The 16,343-nt window shown below is 50.5% G+C and overlaps 1 protein-coding gene across 1 annotated transcript in view; it reads left to right on the top strand.

The window, feature by feature from the left end:
• Nucleotides 1-13,522, top strand: part of SWAP70 (SWAP switching B-cell complex 70kDa subunit) — a 44,535-nt gene extending 31,013 nt beyond the window's left edge. Inside the window, exons 7-11 of the mRNA XM_015563718.1 lie at nucleotides 1,369-1,476; nucleotides 3,001-3,167; nucleotides 10,001-10,199; nucleotides 11,569-11,665; nucleotides 12,156-13,522. Coding sequence (XP_015419204.1) covers nucleotides 1,369-1,476; nucleotides 3,001-3,167; nucleotides 10,001-10,199; nucleotides 11,569-11,665; nucleotides 12,156-12,262 — 678 coding nt within the window. The 3' untranslated portion in view covers nucleotides 12,263-13,522. The remainder of the gene's footprint in view (nucleotides 1-1,368; nucleotides 1,477-3,000; nucleotides 3,168-10,000; nucleotides 10,200-11,568; nucleotides 11,666-12,155) is intronic.
• Nucleotides 13,523-16,343: the final 2,821 nt, after the last annotated feature.

The following is a 16,343-nucleotide window of genomic DNA, read 5'->3' as shown; positions in this document are numbered from 1 at the left end:
CTAATTTTCTTTTTCTTATCAAGAAATAAAATTCTCTCCCTGGCCTGGAATTAGGCTACATATTAGTGAATTTTGTATGACTTGCTAAGCCTTAGTTGATCGAGAAGAAGCTGTAAGAAATCCTGGTATTGTCTTTTTAAAATATCAATTAATAGATTTCTTTAAAGACTTTACTTAAATAATTTTTTTAAAAGGCTTTATTTTTGTAGGGCAGTTTTAGGTTCACAATAAAATTAACTGGAAGTTACAGAGATTTCCCATATGCCGTCTGCCCCAGCGTATGCATAGCTTCCCCCATGCTCAACATCCCCCACCAGAGTGGGTACATTTGTTACAATTGATGAGTCTACTACACAGATACTCATGATCACCCAGAGCCATAGTTTATATTAGGGTTCACTCTTCGTGTTCTACATTCTGTGGTTTGGACACGTGTAATGACGTATATCTACCATTGGAGTATCATCAAGAGAATTTTGTTCTGTCTGTTCATTCCTCCTCCCAAAATAATGTTTCCTTCCTACTGTTGTTTCTTTAAAAAATATAATCATTTGTGTAGGTAATATAATTATATGGTTCAAAATTAAAAATTACAAAAAGATTTAGTGAAAATATTTCCTCCCACTTCTTTTCTCCCTTTGTCTAGCTCCCACCCCGTGCCTAAGGTAACGATTATTTTTTATTTCTTGTGTATCCTTCTAGGTTTATTTAGTATTTATAAGAAAATATGAACATATATTCTTCTCATTCTTTTTTAAAAAATATGTTTTTTTATTGATTTCAGAGACGAAGGGAGAGGGAGAGATAAATGGAAAAATCCATTATGAGAGAGAAACATCTATCGGCTGCCTCCTGTACATCCTACACTGGGAATGGAGCCCCCAATCCAGGCATGTGCCCCTACTGGGAATTGAACCATGACCTCCTGGTTCATAGGTCAAGGCTCAACTACTGAGCCATCGAGGCCGGGCTTAAGTGGTTGTTTCTAATTGTTGTTTCACTGGGGGAGAGAATATGGAGCTCCTCAGGCCGCCCTCTGGAAGTCGGGCTCGTAAGTTTTAAGGAATAATGTGTAAGATGACAACACTTACAGTAAGAACCCAAGAAGTAGATCGCGAACTCATGAATGCATTTGCACATGAGTGTGACTCCATTGCAAAATGCTGTTCAGACTTATCAGTAGTCATTGATTTAACGAATTTGTTTTGTACATTGGCTGGGAAAATTACTGGAATGGAAGTCCAGGGGATCCAAAAGTTTTTGTTCTTTATTTATGGAGCATCAAGAGTGTGTGGATTCTCGCACATGTTTAAGTGTGACCATTTCTCTCTCCAAATGCATTTCTGTGGATGGCTTTCGATTGGGTAGAAACTGGAAGAAGCAGCATCTCGGGCAGCGGAAGAAGAAAAGAAACGCCTCGAGACGCAAGTGGAACTACAGGCCAGGTTCAGCTCGGAGCTGGAGCGAGAGAAGCTTGTGAGTACCGCACGCCTGGGGAGCGCTGCTGGCGCCGTCCCAGGGCCAGCCTGGTCGGTGGGGCGAGGGCCTGGGAGGCTGCAGTGAGACCATGTTGTCAGCTTGGCTCTGCTACCGGCTTGCAGTGCGCTGTTGGGGAAGTGATGTGTCTGTTCATTCACCCATTGTTGGTTTATTGAGCACCTTCTATGGGCAGGGCACCATGCCCAGGATGTAAAGGTATAAGACATAAACCTTGCTTTCAAGACCCTGAAGTGGAAGTTTAAGGAATGGGGCGGTAAGGGCTTGGTTAGGGTGACTATGTCTTGGTTTGACTGGGACAGTCTCTGCCACCTCGGTATAATTATTACCAGCATCCCTTTTCCCTCTCAGAGTGTTCCTGGCTTGGAAAATAAATAGCTATGGAAAAAGTGCACATCGGTTCCATGACTTTTCTCCTCTGTAATGAGCCAAGTCGGAGGTCCTGAAATCATGAAAACATACGGATTCTGGTCTGCCCTCAGCAGCTCTGATTCATCTAAGAGGCTCCCATCCCCAAGATGCCCGTAGTTGGCAGGTCTTCTCACATTGAGTTCTGACCGTGTGGAGCATGCTGAGCCCAGCGCCTGTTAGATGCTCATCACATTGCCTTTGGCAACCTTTTGTCCCTTAGCATTGAAATGGACATGTTTGAGCTGCGAGAGAACAGCGCACAGAGGAGGGCCAGTGATGTAAAGGGTGCCCCCTCACAGCCAGGGGCCTGGGTTTGTTTCCTCTCTGCTCCCTCTTCCTGAGCCCTAGTTTCTCGTCTTTAAATTAGGGGGTTATCATATGATCCGTCATGACTGTTATGAGGATGACGTGAGCTAATGCCAGTGCAAGTGTTTTATAAACTGGATAAGCTCGTGTGTGTGCTATTATGTTTAGGATGCCCTTGTCTTTTCCTTGTTAAGGCAGAGATTCAAACTCTTAAACCCAGAAGGGAGGAGCCATAACCTTGTCAGGACACTAAATTCCCTGTCTGAGTCTCCCCAGGGCTGGGGGTGCCCTAGGGGGCGGGGAGGGGCAGGGAGGTGCTAGGCTGCCAGGTAAGTGCGGGAGTCTCCGCACATCAGTGTTTCCCTTCCCCTTCGGCAGTTCCGACTGGGAAAATGTCATTCCTTTCAGAGAAGACTCTGTTGGCAAAGGGCTTGTAGCTTTAAGACAGAAAATAATCTAAAGGGAAATTATACAGGGAAACATATTTTTTTCCCTTGACTTGATTGTAAGGCGTGTAGCGGAAAGGATGGAGAATGTACTGGGGCAGGAACACGGCATCGGCGTTGTAGTTTGTCCCGGACTCTCTGGGTGTGGGTTCTGGTGTTGGTACTGGGAGGGGGTGCTCGATTCCTCTATTTTTCCATCAAGGACGAAGGGCAGGGCCCCGCCATCCTGCGGGGCTGCAGCTGTGGGCAGTGGCAACCCCTCAGGACGGTGGTGGAGTGGGAGGGTTTCCCTGAGGGTGAGGCCAGCCTGCGATTGAATATGACCCTTTTCTACCGTCAGATCCGACAGCAGATGGAAGAACAGGTTGCCCAAAAGTCCTGTGAACTGGAACAGTATTTGCAGCGAGTGCGGGAGCTGGAAGACATGTACGTAAAGCTGCAGGAGGCCCTTGAGGATGAGCGGCAGGCCCGGCAAGATGAAGAGACTGTGCGGAAGCTTCAGGCCAGGTGCCCATCCGTTTGTGTACTTGCCTTTGCAGAGTTTCTAGGCATGGCTGACGCTGGTGGAGAAAGAGAGACCTGGAGGCTCGCTGGCTGCGTTGTCTGTTCTCAGTCGGGGCGCTGGGAGAGCCTCGCTTCTGGGGCTGCGGGCTGACCGGTATTTCAGACGAGATCGGGGCGTTCAGGGTGGTATGGCCGTAGACCTGACCGGTATTTCAGAGCAGTCTCGGTGTGTTGGACGGGGTGCCCAGCTAGAATGCCCGGGGACCCAGGATCAGCTCTGGCGAGACCCTGGCTTCGCCGGCATGTTCCGGACCAGAGAAGAGCCCTTGGTATGGAGACAGGGGCCTGCTTCACGCCAAGTTGCAGCCTCTTTTGGGGGAGAAGGAGGAAATCAGTTTTCATTTGGTCATTTGGGATTAGTGAGATTCTTTAAATAATTATTATTCAAAATCTTACTTTTAGAACTTCTTAAAAGCTAGACTGTTTTTTCCCTTAGAGCAGGGGTGGGGAACGTCGGGCCCATGGGCCGTACAAGGCCCGTGAAATCATTTGGTCTGGCCCTGCCAAGGCAACCGCAGGTCGGACTCGAAATTCAGTAAATCTAGGAGCTTTTGTCATGGCAACATACGTTTATATTGAGTGAATTATATTAAGTGGATGATGTTATAAATATCTAAATGGCCCTTGGCAGCAAAAAGGTTCCCCACCCTTTTAAAAGCTTAGAGCTTTTAAAGCCAGGTTCACTATTTGTGATAGTCATGTTCTCGGATGAGAACTCTGTGTTTTTGGTCTTTGTAGCAGCAGGGAGGATGGGGTAGAATGAAGACCCGAACGTGAAATTGGAGCTCTCCGCTTCATCTCCCACTTGCTTCCCTTTGTGTTCTTTACGCTGTCTTGTCTTCACTAAGCACACTGACCCAGTGGCCGGCTGGTCAGCGCAGGTGCACGCAGGCTTCGAGCTGTGCCTCCGCTTTGGGGAACAGCTGCGGGACGGCCCGGTAGATTTCCCACGGCTGCCGTTCTCATGTGGAGCGGCAGAGGAGGCTCGCTTAATATTTAGGCAGGAAGAGGAGAGAGGAGGTCTTCGTTGTACACTTTGCCAAAATGATTTTAAAAATAAATAGGTTTTGAAAATTTTAATCCTATTAAGGAAAAATGACCTTCTAAGTAGAAAATCAAATGCTTAGCATATTGCCTGGCATTTACAGTCCCACAGGTGTGTGCTCAATGCCCTGTGATGTTAACTAGATTCTTAGAACTGCCACCCAGTTGCCATTGATGTTGGCACAAGGTTCACTTACCGGCAAGGTTTGAGTCTATGTGACTTCCAAAGAGAGGCATTCTACGGGCACAAGATGGTTTGGGGCCTCTTTATTATTTTTGGTGTGCTGGGAGTTCATAGATTACCCTGTGCAGAGAACTCACAGGAGAGCTGTGATATATATTTTACTCCCCTGCAGTTTGGAGAGGTTGATTATAACACAGCAGAGATTGGATCACAGAGGGAACCAGATATCTCTAGAAACTTATTAAAATACTAGAGGCCCGATGCATGAAATTCCCCCTGCTGCCCTCTGGCACCCAGGACCCCAACTTCCCTCGCAGCTCCTGCTTTATCCGGAAGGACATCTGATCTAATTAACATATTATGCTTTTATTATTATAGATTAGTTATTTTGTAAATGAGTGATTTTGAATAAGGGATAATTTTGGATAAAACTTGTGGCTTTTAACCAGTGGTAAATATTAGAATCATCTGTAAAATTAAAAAAAAATACACATGTAGGGCCTGTCCCACATTTACTGAATCAAAACATCTGTAGGTAGGAGCCAGGAATGAGTATTGCTATTTAAAAAACTCTGGCTAATTATTTTGTACATTCTGATTTAAGTACATAGCAAAATGGTTTCAACCTTTTGAGTGCAAATGTAGCTGTTACATATGTACAGATTTGCACCAATAAGCTGAAATTTCTGTACAAAAATTAACTTTTTCTTGATGTGCAAAAGCCACTTTATGAGTATACGGTATTTATTTTGCTACTTTCAATTATTTTTCTTTTAACTTAGTTTTTGGAACTTGAAATGGGTAAACTGACGCCCTCTGGTGGTCATTTTTAAGCACGGCCAGTCCCTCCTTTGCAATCCCGGAAGGCACGGCCTGGTTCAGAGGGTCATTTTGTCAGATTGGCAAAGGGGGCTTTCTTCTTGCTCCCACTCCCAGAACAGGCCTTTCTCGGTAGCAAATCAAGGGAAGTCCTCATGGAGTTGAGGTAGAAACACTTAAGGCTCCCTCTAAGGAAATGAAACAGCCTTAGGTGAAGGGTATATGTCGAGGGCTTTTTAGTTAATCCTCCCGCCCTTTCTTCTAGCAATATTCCGTCGTTCTTGGAATAGCTGGCATCTCTTTCTCCCACTGGAAGACCCTTTCTCTGTCAGTGCCTTAACATTATCTCACTATGTCCCCAGAGATACTTTATTTATTTATTTTTAAATATGTCTTTATTGATTTGAGAGAGAGAGGAAGGGAGAGGGACAGATAGAAACATTGACGAGAGAGGAACATCACTAATTGGCTGCCTCTTGCACATCCCTCACTGGGGATTGAGCCCCCCACCCAGGCATGTGCCCTGGCTGGGAATCCATCCAGCGACCTCTTGGTTCCTGGGTGGATGCTCAACCGCCGCGCCACTCCAGCCAGGCTCCCCAGAGATGCTTTATATAGTAACTTGTTTAAGTGCAAGAACTTTGACTTGCGCCATCGGGGTCTTGTCAATTTTTTGATATATTAAAATTGAAGTTTATTTTTTTGATGTGTAACCTGAAGGTTCGCTAGCCTCTTCTGAATGGGAACTCAGAAGAAAACTGTTCAGTTGACATTGGGAAAACCCAGCTATTGGAAAGTTCTTGAGGCTGAGCCATCGCCTGTCCCATTATAACTTCCTCCCACTGCGTTTCGGGCCTGTGAGGCCTGCGGCACACTTCAGTCATGGCTGCAGCCTCAGCAGCGGGTGCCGCGCCTGGCACACGGCAAGCACCCACAGGTGTTTTGTGGATAACTCAGCGGATCCAAGTTCTACTCACGGGGGCCTCTTGGAACAACAGTCTCTTCCACGTGTGATAGTTTTCACGTATGTGAAGGCAGTGAGGAACCGAGCTCGGAGTGAGGTCTGGGTTTGGCTCCCAGCTACTTTCTAGCTACTTTTCTAACTTTAGAAGAGCCATTTCACTGCGTTGAGCCTTCAGTTCCTTATCCATAGACGGAGGGTAACTGCCCACCTTGCAGGGTTGAGGAGATGACACGAGAGAATGCATGCAGACTGCTTGTGCAAGGCCTGGCGTTTGCTAGTCACTCAGTGTTGGCTTCTGTTCCTTTATCTCGCTTACAGATGAGGAAGAGAGATAATATGTAGAATGTCAAAATGAGAATTCTTCAAAAGATACCGACAGGCTGGAATGATGGTTTGATACCAAGAAGATAGTTCAAAATAGCAGCAGAAGCCCGGTTGGCGTGGCTCAGTGGTTGAGCCTCGACCTATGAACCAGGAGGTCACGGTTCGATTCCTGGTCAGGGCACATGCCTGGGTTGGGGGCTCAATCCCCAGTGTGGGGTGTGTAAGGGACAGCTGACCATTGATTCTCTCTCTTCATTGATGTTTCTCTAAGTAACAGAAACAATGGAAAGTGTTTGCTTTATGGAAAGAGAAATCTTTTACTAAAGAAATTGTATGTGCCCAGCCGGCATGGCTCAGTGGTTGAGCCTCGACCTATGAACCAGGAGGTCACGGTTCGATTCCTGGTCAGGGCACATGCCTGGGTTGGGGGCTCAATCCCCAGTGTGGGGTGTGTAGGAGGCAGCTGAACAATGATTCTCTCTCATCATTGATGTTTCTATTCTCCCTCTCCCTTCCTTACTGAAATCAATAATTTTTTTTTTAAAAAATATTACCAACAGATCAAGTATAGGATCCAGGAGACCTGGCTGAATAGAAATTCATTCGAAAAGATTCGGAGTTTTACTTTCCTTGTGAAGTGATTGCCAAAAACCTCATCTACTCTCAGGTTAGCCTGAGTGAATGTGAGAATCCAGAGCTAATGAGGCAATAATTCCTCCCGTAATAACAAAAGCTGCTTCAGTCAGCATTTTCTATGTGATGGATGCTGTTCTAAGTACCTTACACGCATTGTCACATTTAATGCATCAGCAAACCTTTGATGGTGGGTGTCGTTCCTATAGCTTTTCTGTAAATGAGGAAACAGAGAGGTTAGATTCTTTGGTCAGGGGCTTGTTTGCAAACCACAGAAACAGCTTGCGTTGGCTACAGTAATCAAACAATTCCTGGGAAGGTTCTTAGGTAGTTCTCCAGTTCCACAGAACAGCAGGTGGCCAGGCCTGGGACCCAGGCAGGAACCAAACCCCAGCCCAAACCAGGCCACGGGAAGAGTCCAGTCAGGAGGCCGTGGTGCCGACATTGGCACCGTGTCGGTGGCTGCTTCTGCCACCACTGGATCGTGGCTACTGCTGCCACGATAAATTCCCCACTGTCTCTGCTTCTTTGTGTCCGTTGCCTCAGAGGCGAAGATCCAGGAGGGGCAGCTGCTTAGCAAGCCCAGGCTTTCCTCGTGTCCTGGCTGCCAAGGGGCAGGAGGGGCAGGCATCACCTGCGGCTTCTGTAGCGGGAGGTGCGCCCTGCTTTCCATCACGACACCATCTATGCCGGCTTCTCTAGACCTGTGAAGGGGGTTCAGATGCTGGGCTGCCTGCACGCTGCCAGTGTCCTTCCCCCTCCATCCTCTCACACTGGGGTGAAGAAGCAGGCCCTCCAGTCTTATTCACTGCTGTGTCCCAGCACCTAGGAAGGACCACGGGAGGGGGTAATAGGTCCACGCGAGCGGGGGAGTGGACTGCACTGGTCAGACCACACTCGCAGGGTGTGCAGGTGTGGACATCGCAGCCCAAGAGACATCCCAGGGGCACCGATTGGCCTCTGTGGTGCTAGGGATGGGAGGCGGGAGGGCTCATCTTGGCTGAGGAAGACCTTTCCCAGGATCGAGGCTGCCCACAAAGCAACGGGCTCCGTCTATAATGCAGCGAGTGGCCCATCACACAGGGTATTCGAGCCGAGTTGGGCAACCACCTCGCAGGGTGTTGTCGGGGGAATTTTGACAGAGCTGTGGTTGGGGGTTAGGGTGGAGTAGTTGGGGGTGGGGGGTGGTTAGATAGGGGTGTGGAGTCTGTTACTTTACTTCCTTTGCTGTTGGTTTTAGAAGAGCAGATGTTCTCGGGTAATAACTGGCCTGCTGTATGGCTTGTTACTGATGGTCCAGACACGAGCGGTGCGTCCTGTCCTGGGCTGGCATCTGACCAGTGTCTGTGCTTTGGGGACAGGTTTGGGTTGTCTGTTGGTTTAGTTGATTTAAATACCTAAGTATCTGGAAGTTCTCAGACAGGTAGCCTATTATGGTAACACTAGGGGCTCAGTGCACGAATTCGTGCACCTTGAAAGGAACCGTGGGCCACGAGGCTGCAGTGGGCACAGGGGCAGGTTTCAGCCCATCCTCTGCACCCCCGCCCAGCCCCTCCCACTGCAGCCCCATCCCCCCATGGTCCCCTGTCTGCCTGAAGCCCCGCTCCTGCCACTGCCTTTCCCACACACTGATGGCGCCGGCCCACTAGCACCTGCTGACACTGATGGCGCGAAGCAATTGGGGTGGTGTCGTCAGCAGGTGCGAGTGGTGGCTGCTGCCCCCATCGCCCCTCAGGAGTAGGGGGAGGTGGAGAAGCCCTCAGGGACGATTGGGGCCAGCAGCCGCCGCTCACATCCACTGATGGCGCCTAGTGATCGGGGCTGGCATAGGGCACTGGCAGTGGGTGCGAGCAGTGGCTCCATTGCCGGCAGTGGGTGTGAGCGGAGCTGGCGCCGGCAGCAGGTGCAAGTGCCAGGCGGGACCGTGTCGTGCGGGAGCAAAGAATTTTCAGTAACCACCAGGGGCTCGCCCCGATGACAGCAACCGGCGCCCTGCCTTGGTCTGGTACCCTCGCTCACCTGCTCCACCATCCCACTGCAGCCAACGCCTGCCATATTCTGTGCATGCCCCCCGGTGTTCAGCACACATCATAGCAACCAGTTGTTCGGTTGTTCCGCCGTTCGGTCTATTTGCATATTAGCCTTTTATTACATGGGATTTGGAGTCACACAGACCTGGGTTGAAACCCATTGCTACATGTTTGCTTTTCAGTGGCTTCATGTATAACGTAGAAATGATAGCGCCTTGTTTGTGGGGTTGATGATGAGGACGGTAAAGTGCTTGGCATGTAGTAATTGTTTAGTAAATGGTTTCTATTGTTATTCTACCTTTTGTTAGTTCCTCCTTCCCTCACCTTCATTAGTTTGTCAGCTTTTTCCTCTGTGATAGGTTTTTACAGATGAAAAGTGTTTAGATGTTGGCGTAACCAGGCAAATTTCAGAACGTGGCCCTGCCACCTGCCAGGCAAACGACGTGGTCAGGTCACTTAACCTTTGTGCCTCACTTTCTTCATCTTAAGCTTATTGTGAGGATTAATTCGGAATATACTTAACTATTGGCCCAGCTCAAGGCACAGTAAGCCTCCTTAAATGTCATTAATTTTTTTTCCAAAAGAGGGTGAAACAGTTTGGAGCAGGACGCGTGGGGCATGTCCTGTGAACACGGGCCTCTGGGTCCGAGTTTCCTCCTTGCAGCACGAGAGAGGCGGATGGGGTGACCTTGGAGAGTCTCCTGCTCGAGTGCCTCGTCACGTGGGGGGTCAGGTGTGGAGGCCGGGGCCCCCATGATCCTGAGCTCCCACATTGCAGGTTGCTGGAGGAAGAGTCTTCCAAGAGGGCGGAGCTGGAGAGGTGGCACCTGGAGCAGCAGCAGGCCATCGAGACAACCGAGGCGGAGAAGCAGGAGCTGGAGAACCAGCGCATCATGAAGGAGCGGGCCCTTCAGGAAGCCATGGCGCAGCTGGAGCAGCTGGAGCTGGAGCGGAAGCAGGCGCTTGAGCAGTACGAGGTAGCCTACACGGCAAATGTGCATTTAAATGGTTAAAAACAAGCTTTTTCTTTTTTAAAAAAAATATATTTTATTGATTTTTTACAGAGAGGAAGGGAGAGGGATAGAGAGTTAGAAACATCGATGAGAGAGAAGCATCGATCAGCTGCCTCCTGCACGCCTCCCACTGGGGATGTGCCAGCAACCAAGGTACATGCCCTTGACCGGAATCAAACCCGGGACCTCTTAGTCCGCAGGCCGACGCTCTAGCCACTGAGCCAAACCGGTTAGGGCCAAGCTTTTTGTTTTGTTGTTAATCCTCACCCAGGATGTTTCCATTGGTTTTTAGCTAGTGTGGGAGGGAGGGGAGAGACAGAGAGAGCAAAACATCGATGTGAGAGACACATCTATTGGTTGCCTCCCGCACATGCCCCTGCAACTGAGGTGTATGTCCTTGACCGGAATCGAACCCGGGACCCTTCAGTCTGCAGGTGGACGCTCTATCCACTGAGCAACACCGGCCGGGCAGACACGCTTTTTTAAAATGAGAGAACATTGGCTTAGTGGCAAGAAGCCATAATAGGAATTTTGCTTAGCTGGAAGTAAGAAGAAAGGCGGTGAGGCAAGTCGGTTAGAGTCCACTCAGGAGATGGAACCCACACAGTAACTGGAACAGGGGAAATTGAATATAAACAAGTATTAACTATAACCGGATCCCCTTTGAAGTGGTAGAGAAGACTCTAAGAGCATGGGAATGGCAGGAGCAGGACTGAGGCAGAGCACCCAGGAAGGACACGCCTGGAGGGTCCCCGTAAGCCCAGTGCTGGGACCCGGGCCTCCTTGGGGAGGCACAGCCATGGTCACTGGACGGCAGGGAAGCTCCCGGAGGTGCTGTGCCCACGGAGCTCACTGGGGCCGCCTCTGGGGCCCTGGCCGAAGCTGCCACAGGGAGGTGCCACTGAAACCCCTTGGGGGGCACCACGGGTGTCCCACATGCCATGGGGGCCGCCGGGAAGAGCCTAGTGGAACTGGGAAGCCGAGCCCCTTCTCCCTTCAGCCCCCTCGGCTGACAGAGCTGAGATGGTGCCCGCTGGTGGGAAGACATACCCTAGAGCCACGGCTGGGCAAGGGAGGGTGGACTTGGAGCCAAGAGGCAGGCACCCGGGACTTGACATGCACCTGTAACCAGTGTGGATTAGGTCCTCGGTGTGACACTCAACTGCTCGGAATCCTAGTCTCCTCACCTGCATCTGGGGGCGCTGCGGGCCCCTGCTGCTCAGAGGGCTGGGAGGGCTCACGGAGAAAACTGAGCTGATGGGAAGTGGCTATTGTTGTTTGGCTCTTCAACTGCCAGTGTGTGTTGCCAAATCCAAAACTTCCTCTGTTTCAGGGCGTTAAGAAGAAGCTGGAGATGGCAACTAGTAAGACCAAGAGCTGGAAGGACAAAGTGGCCCAGCACGAAGGGCTCATCCGCCTGATAGAACCAGGTAACAGCTGTGGGTGTCTTCGGTCTGTCCTTCTGTTTCATTGTGTGCATCAGGCTTGTGCAGAGAGACTTCTTCAGCCCCAACGCGCAGAAGCCAAGCTGCTCAGGGCAAGTGTCTCTTGACTTACTTGCCCCTTGAACAGACGCGAAGGCCCGGTGATCCCTTTGTGCACATTTTCTAGTTCAGCGGTTCTCAACCTGTGGGTCGTGACCCCTTTGGCGGTCGAACGACCCTTTCGCAGGGTAAAAGAACAGTGAAGTAGCAATGAAAATAATTTTATGGTTGGGGGGGTCACCACAACATGAGGAACTGGATTTAAAGGGCCAGAAGGTTGAGAACCACTGTTCAAGTTGCTTTGGCTGCTGTGGCTCTTACGGATGTTCCTCGGAGAAGAAATCAGTGGGAAAGTCACTGTTTTGTCTGTGGGAAAATGATCATGCCAGTGGAAGAACACAGCACTTCCTGTATTTAAAGCCTGTTTGTCTTTCAGGTTCCAAAAACCCTCACCTGATCACTCACTGGGGCCCTGCCGCGTTCACCCAGGCGGAGCTGGAGGAGCGGCAGAAGAGCTGGAAAGGGAAGAAGGGCACCGAGTGACCGCGGCAGCGTCCCGGCCGCCGCTGGGCTCCGCGTGCAGCTGGAGGGCTTGATGCGAAAGACAAAAGGAACTGGCTTTGCTGCTTCTAACCCTTCTTCCGTCAACCTCCCGTTCGGTCCAGATACTGCGGAAGCCTTGGTCCTCTTCCTGCAGATAAGGGCTTATCTGGAAAGGAGAAAAGTCAACACTTTCAGGCTCTTTCTTTGAAAACTGCCGCTTCTGGAAATTCCTTTGTAGCTCTCATTCTTGTCAGCGTCACCGTCGTCCTGTTGGGGGGAGGGGGGGTGCGGGTTGGTGCTCTGGGTCCCTGGATGCTTGGACCTCCGTGGACTCGGGTCCTCATCTCCTTCTGCAGCACATGTCCTCCTCCCAGTACCTAGATTGGCCAGTTGCCGGCACTTCACACGGGATGCCCTTGACTGTGCTGCTCAGAGACGGAAGCTGGCAGCTGCCCATGGACCGTGCCTCGACTGAGCGGCCACAGTCCGCGGGTGTGGCTGTGCAGGTTTCTGTTTAAAGCACGGTGTCACTGACTGACATCTGGCTTCGGGGCCGTACACATCCTTTTAAACAGTGCTTTGGCTCAGACAGATACAGTAAGTCCTCACTTAACATTATCGACTGGTTCTCCGACCCTAAGCGAAGAGACGTCCACAGCAAAACCAGTTTTCCCGCAGGCTAATTCATAAAGACCAGCGTGAAGTTTTCGTGGTATCTCCTCAACATCGTAACAGATCAGTGTTGCACAAAACGATGTTATTCAAGGACCTGCTGTACTTATGAATCAAGGCCCATAGATGGACTAAGTGGATCCCGTGTGGAATGATATTTTGAGAGTAACTGGATTCCTCCTAAGATTTAAAAATGGTTTCAGTTGTCAACGTGCTGACGGACCCCTTGCTTCACATGTAGTTACTGTACAGAACGTTTCAGGAGTGTGGGAATGCTTGTCCTAACCGGCCTTTTACTTAATAAACGGGAGGATGATCATTTATAGGAATTACCTATGAAAACATTTTAAAAGTGTATTTTTGTCATGTGCCGTCTTGAGGGAACAAAATATTTATAAATTTTCAAACATTCTTACCTAATTGTACAATGTAATATGCTGAACAATCTTAATTTTTTTTGCTAATTTTCTAAGATATAGTAAACATATTTTATATGATTTTTAAAAAATGGACTTAGAAAGAAAATAAAAAAACAAACAAACCCAGAACAACATACATGTAAAACTGTTCGATTTAATAAAATAGTCCCATGAAGTTGTGTGTGTGTGTCTGTGTTTTCATACAAGGAGCTGGACTCGGGGGGGGAGGACGCCTCCTGAAAACACTGGGTTTGCAGTGTGGGCCTCACACCAGTGTCGTCACCAAGTGAACCATGGCCCTGTGTTCGGTGTCTGAGCCACTGATGTAGGAACCGTGTCCGCTCACAGACGGGAACTTACAGAGACCATGTCTCCCTCATTGTTGCTCTTACTTCCAAGTCCTCTTACCTCTGCTTCCCATATTCATGTGTCTTTCAGTTTTCCCAGAGTCAACGGTGTGGTTTTTCATGTTTTGGTGCCAACATCTGTCCTGTTTTGGTTGCCAAGAGTAAAACTCCTGCTGTGGACACAGGTGGCCACGCATCCAACCTGATGGAGTCTCGGGTAGCTGACCTCCCCCTTCGAGAGGGAGAGGGTGCGCTGGCTGGTGGGTGTTTAAAAACTGGTCTCCCTGCTGCAGTGGCCCTCCACCAGGCGTGAGTTTGCCCCTGGGGACATTTGGCAATGTCCGCAGACGTTTTCGGTTGTCACAGCGCGGGGTGTTCCTGGCATCCAGTGGGTAGAGGCAGGGACGCTGCCAAACGTCCCTCAATTCACAGCCCCCTGGGCGCAAAGAATCATCCGGCCTAAGATGTCAGTAGTGCTGAGGTTGCTCTACAGAAAGGCACGTTCTATTGCCCAGAACACGACAGGCCCTGGGAGGCAGGGTTTCCCTATAAGGCACCCCAGGAGTTGGTATAAATGGGGTGCAGCGCCTGGAAGGCAGAGAGGCCGTTTGCTCTGTGAGCTGGCAGAGATTGGTGGGCAGGAGCTTTGGCACCTGCGTGGGGCCCTGTCATCAGAAACCCTGAATGCCTTTTGCACAGAGGTCGGAGGGAGTTGTTTTGGGTCTGTCTGAAAGCCTGTGATGCAGGCTGCTGAGGCAGGAAGCGGAAGAGCTGCCGTGCGTTGGTTTCTCTGTGAGTGGCTGAGCTGCGCACCCGGCAGGCCCGGCAGAACCACCCAGCAGATGGTGAGGGTGTGTTCTGTGTGCGGCCAGGCAGCAACGTGCCTCACGGAGCCGAGCACTGGTGCAACGCCTCCCACCAGGCCCAACGGCCCCAGAGGAACGAGGATCGGCGAAGGTCCGGCCGCAGGGAAGTGGGAGAGGCTCTGCTCAGTTTTTATCAACTCATAGCAGGTGCTGAAAGAACCTGTCTTGGGATTTGTTTAAGGAATGTTCTTTCCTCTCCGCCCTCTACGTCCTTCTTTATACGTTCAGGTGGAGACCTGCAAAAGTCACCCCTCCACTTCGGGGAAACTAGGTGGCAGTATCTACTAAAGACAGGCCAGTGGCTCCACAACCAGGAGGAGGCACGAGTCCACCAGAGCCCCACGAGGAGGGTCACCGCAGCCTGTAGGATGGCCCCAGGCCAGAAGCCCATCAGCAGAGAACAGACGGTGAATCGCGGCAGAGTCAGGAGGCCACGCTAATTGAAATCACATCTCTGAGAGGGGCAGCCACGAGATGGATCTCAGGCATTATGTTGTGCAAACAGGCCAACCAGAACGGAATGATTCCATTTGTATTGACTTGCAGGACTGGCCCAGCTAATTTGTGGATGCCAAGGTCAGAATCGTGGTTACCTAGGGGGGTGAGTGGGGGAGGGTGTTAACTGGAAAAGGGCACAGGAGAACCTTCTTGGATGCTGGAAACGGGCAGGGGTTATAGAATAAACTGCCAACTTTATACTCAAGATGCGTGCAGCTTGCTGTCTGACCGCAGGGCTTCTCGGCTGCGGCAGCCAGCTCGTCCCGAGAGGGCAGCGGGCCCAGGCCCCTCAGTTTGCAGAGAAGGACCCGGAGGGGACAGATCAGATCCTGACCTTTTCCAGGATGAGTTCATCACACCCTCTGCCTCCTCGCAGGTCCTTTAAATACATGTGGACATCAAACCTTTTACCTCTGTTTCTATCCCCCACCCCCCAGCTGACATGTCCACCCTCTAGTCCCAGGCTCAGCTCCCATTGACCCTTCTGAGGTGGCTTGAGCCTCCAGCCTTGGGTTGTGGGTAAACTGTGGTGGACGCTAAGTTCCCACAGGGCTAGCCTCAGATTGCTTCTGTGCCCACCGTGTAGACAGAGCACACTGTTCTTAGGGGTGTGTGCCCACAGGAATGAAGCCTTCCTCCCGGCTGTGTCTGCCTCCTCCACAGCAGGCACAGTGCCCTGCCGAAGGCCAGGGTGTGAGAGGTGGGGAGAGGGAAGCTTGTTTAGCAACCCCCTTCTGGTCAGCCCCCAGCCGTAGCCTGCCCCTCTCCCCATCTGAATCCCTCATTTCCTGTCCCGTGTCATCCGGCTTCTCATGGTCTCCACCCGCCCTGATGGGTCAGTCAGGACCCTGGGCTCGCTCCCCTGAGGAGACACATTGTCTGCCCTCAGACTGGTTTCGGGGTGCCAGGACCGCTGCCACCCTGCTCATCTGTCCCTCTCCTCCCTGCGGAAGCCCAGGCCCTGCCCCTCCTCTAATGCAGCCTCTGTCCGACGCTGCCCACTTGCTGGGTTCTTGTTCCAGCATTAAGAAGGGTTCGGGAAATCTGGAGAAGGCTGTACATAGATTAAATAGGAGTCCAGAGACAAAATATAATTTTGAAAGGCATTTGGGGGTCAGAGGAGCCTAGTTTAAAGGAAACTAAGATCTCCTCGTCTCACGACCCCATGCTTTTTTTTTTTTTAATTTAAATCTTTATTGTTCAGATTATTACATTTGTTCCTCTTTTTTCCCCCCATAACTCCCCTCCTCCCAGTTCCCGCCCCCCCCCCACCCTCACT

This window comes from Myotis davidii, unplaced genomic scaffold (genome assembly GCF_000327345.1).
Source record: "Myotis davidii unplaced genomic scaffold, ASM32734v1 scaffold118, whole genome shotgun sequence".
Taxonomy (NCBI): domain Eukaryota; kingdom Metazoa; phylum Chordata; class Mammalia; order Chiroptera; family Vespertilionidae; genus Myotis; species Myotis davidii.
The sequence above is the reverse complement of the archived record's forward strand: the minus strand, read 5'-3'. Positions and strand labels throughout refer to the sequence as shown.